The 10,969-nt window shown below is 39.4% G+C and overlaps 1 protein-coding gene across 1 annotated transcript; it reads right to left on the bottom strand.

Moving 5' to 3' along the window:
* Positions 1 to 9,667: 9,667 nt before the first annotated feature.
* On the bottom strand, positions 9,668 to 10,180 carry LOC138887241 (uncharacterized). Its single transcript, XM_070168965.1, has one exon. It carries the CDS (start codon positions 10,178 to 10,180, stop codon positions 9,668 to 9,670), a length of 513 nt encoding a protein of 170 aa, XP_070025066.1.
* Positions 10,181 to 10,969: the final 789 nt, after the last annotated feature.

Here is a 10,969-nt window from a genome sequence, read left to right as displayed (position 1 = left end):
AAGTTGATCTCATTTCTGAGTTAACATCAATTGACTTACGAATACTCTCATGTACAAAAACATGGGGTGTAACATCATTCCCCCCTTTGGAACATTCGTCCTCGAATGTTGATTGATGTGCCTATTAGTCTCATAACCCATAGCTCTTACAAATATTTTAATAATGTCCTTGACATCTAGGCAATTGTTTTGTGTATAAATTCTAAGGCTAGGGCATTCCCCCGTTTAGGTCTCTTTCTCACCCCATGACTTGTTGTCGGAATTCTTCAAATCTCGTAGTTGTTGCGACCTTCTATCATGCAGCATGTATATGCGCCTATGCGACTCTTCTCTCCTACTTCCTACATCTTTTAGCCAATCACTAGGCCTCACTTTGTGAATATATACAAACTATGGCAAGTTGTCCCTCTAGGCATCTATAGTTGTACTGAAGTCCTTTGCTTGGTACTTTGTCGAACTTACGACTATTGCTATATCTTGTTTCATAGTCTTGTCTATCTATCCTTATGGCTTTACTATATATAGGTAGGTTATACTATACCATAACACTTACTTCAGTTTATTATTACCGAGGTTTGCTACCCAACTCCAGGTTACTCTCTCGCTGCTTAACCTATATGTATAAATCAAAGTCCTTTAGTGCTTCCTCATTACTATTCTTCTTAAGAATAACAAACAAATCTCATCTCGTACTTTGGAACTTGTACCCATCTATTGTTGATTCACCTTAATGTTGATCTATAATCTATCATTAATCACTTGAAACCTCTTTTGAATACATTGTCACTAGGGCTTACGTTGCATCGGGGAACATCTAAAGTTATTTGCCTGATCCACCTAGGGACGATACAATACTTCAATAACCATATTTCGTAGCATCTCAATGTGATTCACCTTATGGGGGTATTTTAATCCTGTACAATTCATGTAATCTCTTCTCTTTGAATAATTATTCAATCGAAAGCCTAAATGTCATCCTCTTAACATTTATCACAATTACACTTTTATTCTCCTACCAGGGCAGCATTCCCTCTCTTCTAAATTCTCATAGTCTTAAACTCCTCCGAGTTCATTCAGGCTACACAAAGGATTCTATAACTTATGGAAACCATCAACTCTCTTATTTTGATGGGCTTAATCCTGAAGCTTTACCAATTCTCTTCACCTTCTCAATAACCTCTTCTTATCCATACTCCTGTCTATCTAAAACTTTGTTGCTTTACCATACTTTAGCTTGCGACCTACACATATCTATTTATAGTACTCACAACCTTCCTTTAACTTTCTAGCACCATACATTTCCTTATGTGATTCTGGAACCTCTAGCGAAACATCACGCCACCTCCATCTCTTCTGTATTCTCTTAACTAGACCTTTCAGTACCTAGAAACCATAGGGTGGAAGATATGCTAGTAACGACACCACTATCATTTATGGATACTGAATCACGATGCTTATAGCCCTCTATCTTTGCCAAGCTTTTGCAATTAAGTATCTCATACCTTCATTACCTTTACCTTACTTACCTTTAGATCTCGCATCATATATTATGTCTCTTTCATAACCTCCCCTCTACATAGGTGAAATTCACATCCACAACTTGAAGCTCTACTATAATACTTGCACCTCTAGTGCATACACAATCTGGTGGGAGCTCCATAATGACTTCTTATGAGGCTAGTACTCTTCTAACTAGCTTTATCGTAGAGTCATTATAAAATATGACTATTGTACTATCTCTCTTGTACATCTGATATTAAGGGTGATTCTACAATGTTCTCAATCATGATTTATATAATTATCTTTGTCTAGTAATTAGACTCCTGATTTACTTAGTTGATGTAAATCTTTAGTTTCCTCTTCTATCTCAACCTTTAAGTAGTCTTACGCCATCTTCTGATCTGCGGCTCAGGGTACTAGTTATAACTTTATCCCCTTGTGGATGCTATGGAACATCCATGATATAACCTTTTAGCAATTCAAGCTTTTGTCTGTGACGTGGACTCAATTATTTTAACTTATACTGGAGTATCCTATAGTTGTATTATTGTCAACATATATGTTGCAAGGATAATACTCCGAAATCTTAAGTGTGTTCATAACGTAACTAACTATAGGTCATAGATCGAATAATTCCTCTTGTGCCTTCTCAGCTTTCGCTAAAAGTAAGCAATTACTTTTCTTAGTCATTCTGCCTCTTGTTGCATGAATACTTGGCTTATCTTAGTGCCCACATATATTAAAATTTTGTGCAACTCATATAATCTCGAATATTACTTTGGATTTTACTTACTGTTCCTTAGTCACAATAGGTACCACTTTCTTATAGAGTGCATACGATGTTGTAGTGAGACTGTTGTTACAAGACCATTATTTATTTAGGTCAATATGCTTATGTTGAAGCCTTCTTCCTTATTTCCTCAACTAGTCTTTCGTTGCAGCGCTTAGGGAAGACCCTCTGACTTTTGTAAAGCTGCGAGCTTATTACATTGTATACCCCATGGAATTTCTGATGTTCTTACTCACCTATCATTATCCTTAGTTACATACTGTCACGCCCTTGTACTTGTAGGGTTGCTTCAGAATTAAAATTTCAGTTGTCTCCCTAGTGGCACTTTCTTTTATTTCCGTAACACTTATATTGTACCTTTTACTACCCCAACTCCTATCTGAATATTTCTCAAGGATTACGATGTCGTATCAGAGAGGCTGCATTTCCTATGCTGGGTTTAACTATATTTATCTTGCATGATCTACTGATTTATTTGAGACCTCTTGTCTATCCATAACCAAGCTCTTTCTGAATCAATACTAACTACTCGTCAGTCCATGCTTATATTTATATTCTGTGTAACCTCTCTTGGGTTATGTCTTTTGTCTTAACTTACCTTTTGCACTGGCTCCTAATGTATCAAATGTTCATTCGCACCTATTTATCAATAACATCTGGTGTGGGAACCCTTACAGCCTCTCCCGACATCATGCTTGAATAATGTTCTGGAGTCATAACATATATATTGGATCTGAATAAATGCAATCTCATTTCTTTCGCTTTTTTACTACATTCTTCCTTTACTATTCCGTAGTTACCTGAACCACTTAACTCCGACTTAATACCATATCACCCCATTTTCCCCCCTTTAGGGGAGTATTAACATTTAATGCCATAAAGATTCACCTACAAATATTTTACCTCTTCATCTTCGGCATTTTTTCACGTCTTCACTGACTCTTACTCGCCTCGCGGTAGCCCTTCTCTACCAAGGATAACTAAATTTCTTACGTGCGAGGGTGACACCTAGTGTAACTGACACACTTAGTTCCTTAAGCTTAACTCTACTCACAGTTCTTTCTTTAGGGAAGCGTCTTCCTGAATGACCTTTGAAGGTTATTATTCTGTTGTCCATTCTATTTTTGCCGAAACACAATCTCTAAAATTCTCATGATACCGACTATTATCGAATCCTTCGGTCCCTAAATCATGTTTGATTTATCTTGTTTACTAGCCTATGCTGATTTCTATCACTCCGGGGGTCTAACTTAGCTTTCTAGTAATCATGTTGGAGTCACCAACTCATTTCTCAAAATAAGGATATGACTTTATGGCATATACTCTTTTATAGTCTCAAAGTTGTCATCTCTTGTCTTTTCCTTCACTTGACCATAGACTGTGTCATCCTACAATATTTTGATTTACCGTTATCACCCATTTATTGTACCTTACTCATAATGTTTAATTTACTCTCTTCTTATTCTCCTGCTAATATTTCTATCTATCGCATTATTCTGAAAACTCAACAAAACATTGTTTCACCTTTTTTTAGCTCCCCTAGATCAATCCACCATTATGGGTTACTCTAACCTAAGTTGGATCCTAATATTCAATCTTCTCTTAAACTGTATATGTTAGCTCCCATAGGGCATAACTGAAATGGGTGTGGCCAATTGTACGTACCTCTATATCTGTTGAAGGTAACTTAGAAGCCTTATATTTCTCGACCTGAATTGAAAATTTGGGTAATCTTTATTAATTGGGTACCTCGTACCCTTCATCACCTTACTTCTGTTATCTGTTGAAACTTATACTTTTACCTTCTAATACTCTCATAGCCTGCTATTCGCGGGATATACTAGATATTCCCATCTTAGAGTCTTAAGTAGGAAATTCGCACATCCAGTGTGCACGATCTGATATGGCCTCAAACTAGGCCACATTGTCAAGAATTCTCTCTCTACTAGCGCCCTAACCTGTTGTTTTAGTAGCCCTCTGGCTAGCTATAATTATTCAAATTGCAAGCATCTCTATAATTAGCAAACATAAGTCTTGGCTCAAACTCTTATGACAACTCTATATCACGATGTGGATTTGAAAGAATGGTAACATACTCCTAAATGCCTTGTAGCTTCCTGTTTATATAATGTGGTGCACAACACATCTATAAACAAGGCTCTACTAGACACAACTTATAGACTCCCTAGGACAGAACTGCTCTGATACCAAGTTTGTCACACCCCAAACTTGAAGAGGCATGACCGGCACCCAGTACCGTACTCGTCCCGAGAGTACCACTCTGTAACTGTGGACTCTGGAAGGGTAACCCTCAACTTAGGCCGATGAGGCCATATTCTGAATTGTCTGAAAATAACGTCTCTCTCATCTATGGGGTAAACATACCCAAAATCTCATATATATATATAAAACTGTGGAGGCTCACGAGGCTGCCATGAACATCTACAGATATACAAACTATACAGGACTTGTCTACAAGCCTATAGAGATAACTTAACTGTACCATGGTCGGGAAAGGGCCTCGACCTACCCATCAAACCTGTATATATAAAATGGACTCCAAGGTCTAGACCTGGCAACTCCGAGGAAGTGGAGCTTACCAACTAAGCTGATGTTTGACTCTGTTTGCTGGGAGGGTCTGTCCAACTGTCAATGAGGACTTGCAGGCATGAAAGGCAGCGTCCCCAGCAAAAGGGACGTCAATACAAATTAATGTACCGAGTATGTAAGGCAACAGGATAACTGAAAGCTGAAACTGAACTGATAATATAATAACTAAAAGTAACTGGGAGTCAAAGATAATCTGAAGATATGCTTACCTGCTGATACTAACTCAACTCTCTCAATATAGTAAGTAAAATAGTTGTCTGTCCTTATAAGGCTCGGTATGTGTAACTACTCTGCCTTAGTAGGCTCGCTCATAGGCGCTCGACCATACTAGGCTCTATATCTCGGCCATACCAGGCTCGCTCATAGGCACTCGACCACAGTAGGCTCATTATATAACTCACCATCTGATCAGAGGTTGCCTATCTATTATAGCTCGATGGTAGTGAAAATACTGTAATATTATATATATATATATATATATATATATATATATATATATATATTCTCTACTTTCTTGGGTGAAAGAAGACAAAATTGAACTGAATATGAAGTCCCGATAAGGGAGAATGCTGTAACTTATGAGACTAAGAAAATGTACATAAATTCAAGAATATGAACTTCTCTTTATGTATCGTTATCAAACCCATGTAGTTACTGGATCATGCCAAAATGAAAGAAAGGTTTAGCCTTAACATACTTTATCACAATCTTTCCAATCACCAAGTTGAACTCGGCTCTTCACACCTTAATCTACAACAACGATAATAATACTATCATTATTTTACGAAAGGTACAACTATCGCACAACGAACAACAAGCTTACTTTGTATTAAAACGGGTAGCATCTCCCCTATAATCCTTAATTCCTCCAAATTTAAGATAACACCAACAACATAAGAACACAACAATAACAAAACAGCCCAACACACCCCAATCTCTTCATACACAAAACAACCACCGCAGTAGTGTCAAACGACCCGAAATTGTTACGACGAATGACCAGACCACCACCCTACAGTTATATGGTGTTTCTCCACACCCTTCCTTCTCCAAAACTCGACAAAACAGTATTAAAACACGCAGCCCAATAGTAACACAAAACAGTCCACAAAATAGTCTGCTACAAGTGAATAACTCGAACTCACGGCTTCCGATCACCGTCCCGTGAGTTCTTACAAATATAGAATGACTTACCATAAATTTACAGCAGAAAAAATGGATAGAAGAGAGCAGTAAACTCACCTTATTTGTTGGATAACTCAGCTCCTATCTTGGTTCTTCAAACTCTAGGTTTTACCTCCAATTAGAACTTGAAAGGGAGAGAAAATCAATTAGGGTTTGTGAATAATTTTTGGGAGGAAGTTTGCAGGGGTTTATTTCTTGTTATTTGTGATATGCAATGAGGTTTATATTGCAGGAGATAAGCCCTTAAATGGGCTCTTTGGCTGACCCGAAATTGTCTCTTTTTGGGCTCTCATTTAACCAAGTAGGTAACACACCTACTTGTCACCTAGCAGCCTGTGCAGTCTTCCAAAAATACATATATATCTCTACTCCGATGTCGTATTAATAAATGGTTTAATGCGTTAGAAAATAGGCTCATAGAGCTTCAATTTGAAGGGTGGAACACCCTATAACTGTAAGTATATTGGGAGAAAATTGCAGTTACATTTGACCTAAGTTTCAATACATTTATAAATGTAACTTGTGATGACCTTTTCCAACTTTTGTTCCACAACTCACTTGACATCAAATCATAACGCGTCTATCATACGAATAAAATAACTCATAACATAATCTCCGTATAATTTTAAACACCATATTCTCACCCCAAAAGTACATGTTATAACATTCCCAACTTGTCGACTTTCGACGAAACTTATTTTCTTCAATTCATTTAGCTTCGAAGCCTTCAAACCCTCTTGGTACTTGGTATTCATGATTTTAAATATTTGTAACCTCCATTGTAACATGATTAACTTACTTTATGCACTTTCAAAGTTGATTTCATTTCTGAGCTTACATCAATTGACTTACGAATACTCTCACGTACAAAAACATGGGGTGTAACATCTTTAAATCGATGTAGAGACACTTAAAATTTTGTCCAAGTATCTCTGCATTCGATCTTCTCAAACCTCAAAAGTTCTGTTGACTTGATTTACCACAAGTTGGGAGTCACACTTGACCTCGATGACCTCAGCTCCCAAGCTCTTAACTAACTCGAGAGTTGCAATCATGTCCTCATACTCGGCCTCATTGTTAGTTTATTTTGAAGTTTTGATAGACTGTCTAATCGTATTACCTGTGGGTGGCTTCAAAACGATGCCTAGCCCCGACCCCTTCACGTTCGAAGTGCCATCCGTGAAGAGGGTCCACACCCCCGATGATGTACACGATTTTAATAATAGTTCCTTTTCGACCTCAGGTACGAGGGCTGGTGTGAAGTCGGCCACGAAGTCTGCCAAGATTTGAGACTTGATGGTCGTTCGGGGTTGATACTCGATATCGTACCCGCTGATCTCGATGACCCATTTAGCCAATCGGCCCGAGAGTTCGGGCTTGTGCAAAGGGGGTAGGTGGTTACAACACAAATTGGGTGACATTACAAATATGATTTTAATTTCCTAGAGGTGCTTATTAAAGCAAGCGCTAATTTTTTTAAGTGTGGGTACCGAGTCTTGGCTTCACCAAAGGTCCGACTAAAATAATAGATAGGAAATTGTGTACCTTGCTTTTCTCGAACTAAGACCCCACTTGCCGCTATCTCTGAGACCGCTAAGTACAAGTAAAGTTGCTTGCCCGCCTTTGGGGTGTGAAGCAATGGCAGGCTCGACAGGTATCGTTTGAGTTCTTCCAAAGCCTGTTGATATTTTGGGGTCCATGCAAAATTTCTCTTTTTCTTAAGCAGTGAGAAAAACGGTGGCTCCTATATGAAGATCTCGAAATAAATTGACCCAGGGCAGCTATGCGCCCCGTTAACCTCTATACAGCCTTGACATTATCAAAAGTTGTGATATCTTCGATTGCCTTGATTTTATCAGGGTTGATTTCGATCCCCCGATTTGATATCATAAAACCGAGGAACTTGCCCGAACCAACTCCGAATGCACATTTCTCCGGGTTGAGCTTCATATTGTATTTCCTCAGAATATCGAAGGTCTCCTGCAAATGTTTCAAATTCTCCTCTGCTCGTAGGGACTTAACTAGCATATCATCAATATAAACCTCCATTGATTTACCTATTTGTTCTTCGAACATTCGATTTACTAGGCATTGATAAGTAGCACCAACATTTTTTAGTCCGAACGGTATTACATTATGGCAATAGGTTTCGTATTTAGTGATAAACGAAGTCTTTTCCTTATCCTCCAGGATCATTTGTATCTAATTGTACTCGGAGTAGGCATCGAGAAAACTAAAGATCTCGTGGCCGGCTGTGGCATCAATCATGTGATCGATATTCGGTAAATAAAAAGAATCTTTAGGGCATGCTTTGTTTAAATCTTTATAGCCTATGCACATTCTAAGTTTGTTTCCCTTTTTAGAGACTACAACTACGTTTGCTAACCATTCGGGATATTTTACCTCCCGATTGGATCCTATATTGAGAAGTTTTGTTACCTCGTCCTTGATGAATGCATGTTTTACCTCGGATTGAGGTCTTCTTTTTTGTTTCACCGGGTGAAACTTCGGGTCCAAGCTTAATCGATGCATATTGATCTCCGGTGGGATCTCTGTCATATCTAGGTGGGACCAAGTAAACAATCCATGCTATTTAAAAGGAATTGAATGATTTTTTTCCTGAGCTCGGGAGTTAACCCAGTGCCCAGGTATACCTTTCGATCAGGCAGATGCTCGATCAGTATGATTTATTCCAGCTTTTCAACCGTTGACTTCGTTGCATCGGAATCATCAGGGATTATGAAGGTTCGAGGTATCATATAATCATCATCCTCGAAATTTTCCTGCTCCTCCGATCGGGCCGAGGCAGGTGATTGTGGTTGCTATTTGACTTCTTGCTTTCCCTTCGACTTCAATCCCTTTGTTGATGACAACGCCAATATTGGTATACCTCATCAACTACAAACATTTCTTTGGCAACGGGTTGTTCAGCTTACATCATTTTGATTCCTTTCGATGTTGGGAATTTCAAGACTTGATGAAGCGTCGAGGGTACTGCTCCCATATTATGAATTCAAGGTCTTCCGGGCAGCGCATTGTACCTCATGACGCCTTCGATCACATGGAACTTTGTTTCTTGGATGATCCCAGTCACATTTACTGGCAGAATGATTTCCCCTTTGGTGGTTTCACTTGCCATGTTGAAGTCGTTAAGTACCCAAGCTGCGGACATAATTTGATCTTGGAGGCCGAGTTGCTCTATGATCCTTGATCAAATAATATTTACCGAGATACCTGGATCAATCAACATACGTTTAACTTGAATTTTATTCATAAGGATAGATATTACCAGTGTGTCGTTGTGAGATTATCCAATCCCTTCTGCGTCCTCGTCGTTGAAAGACAAGGTTTCTTCTAGTAAGTAGTCCCGAGTTCGCTTCTCCCTCGTGATTGTCACTTTGGTATGTTTGAATACCGGTCCTTGAGGGATATCAACCCCACTAAGGATCATGTGAATTACATATTGTGGCTCTTCCTGCTCGTTCTGCCTGTTTGAATCTTTGTTTTTGAAGTGGTTCTTGGTCCGATCACTTAAGAATTCTCGAAGGTGACCCTCGTTGAATAGACGGGTTACTTCCTCCCTCAACCGTCTATAGTCTTCGGTTCTATGACCATGTGTACCGTGGTATTTGCACATTTGATTAGGGTTCCAGGACCGTTATTTCTTCGATCTCCATTGTATGGTTGGTATCTATCTCTATTCGATCTTGATTCTCGATCGACATCCCTTTTAACTCTGTCCACGGGCTTGTCAGGATAAATTGAACCAATTGGAGTTCCCAGTTGATCATCTTCGACCCTAATCTTCGACTGATACCGGTTGTGAACATTGTCCCACGTGACAACTGGATATTCGATCAAATTTTGCTTCAACTGTTGTGAAGCTATGGAGCTCCGAGTGTTGAGACCTTGTGTAAAAGCTTGAACATCCCAGACATCGGTGACTGGGGGCAAATCCATTCTCTCTGTTTGGAACCGAACTACGAATTCTCTGAGCATCTCGTTATCCTTTTGTCTTACCTTGAAGAGGTCTGATTTCCTTGTTGCAACTTTAATGGCTCCGGCATGGGCTTTCTCAAAAGAGTCTGCGAGCATAGCAAACGAATCAATAGAGTTGGGTGGTAAGTTATGATACCATATCATGGCACCCTTCGATAAAGTTTCTCCAAATTTCTTCAATAGATCATATTCAATCTCATCGTCTTCTAAGTCATTTTATTGCGCACGTATAAGAAGTAACATGCTCATTAGGGTCAATGGCCTCATTGTATTTGGGAATTTCTGGCATACAGAATTTCTTCGGGATGGGCTTCGGAGCCGCACTTGGAGGGAAAGTCTTCTGCACGAACTTCTTCGAATCCAAACCCTTTAGGATCGGGGGAGCCCCCGGTATTTGGTCTACCCGTGAGTTGTATGTTTCTACCTTTTTGTCATTAGACACGATTTTCTTTTCACCTGACTCGATCTGTTTAGTGAGATCCTCAAGCATCTTCATAATGGCGGGGTCAGTCCCCGATTAATTGGCGTTCGATTTCTTCGGTACAGGCTCGACTCTATGAACAACCTCTTGTGATGTTTCGAGCTTAATTTCGCTTGGTCCTCGATTCTAATTTTGGAGTTGCGCTATCACAACTTGTTGAGTCTACAATATTTCAAATATCATTCGAAGGTTAATTCTGCCTTCTTCACCGCTCTGTGCGTTCTGATCGGCTGCTCGGGCATCTCTGTGGGACACTATTTCCAGGTTCGACGCCCAAATTTGCATTTAGGGCGACGTGCGAACTGACATCGATGGGGGTCTGCATTGGTACTCCCTCGTGGCCATCTTGAGGCACTTCGATCACTGGGGCGGCTATATTATCGTTTTCTCCATGGAAACCGAGG

The sequence above is a fragment of the Nicotiana sylvestris genome, chromosome 3 (assembly GCF_000393655.2).
Source record: "Nicotiana sylvestris chromosome 3, ASM39365v2, whole genome shotgun sequence".
NCBI classification, from domain to species: domain Eukaryota; kingdom Viridiplantae; phylum Streptophyta; class Magnoliopsida; order Solanales; family Solanaceae; genus Nicotiana; species Nicotiana sylvestris.
The sequence above is the reverse complement of the archived record's forward strand: the minus strand, read 5'-3'. Positions and strand labels throughout refer to the sequence as shown.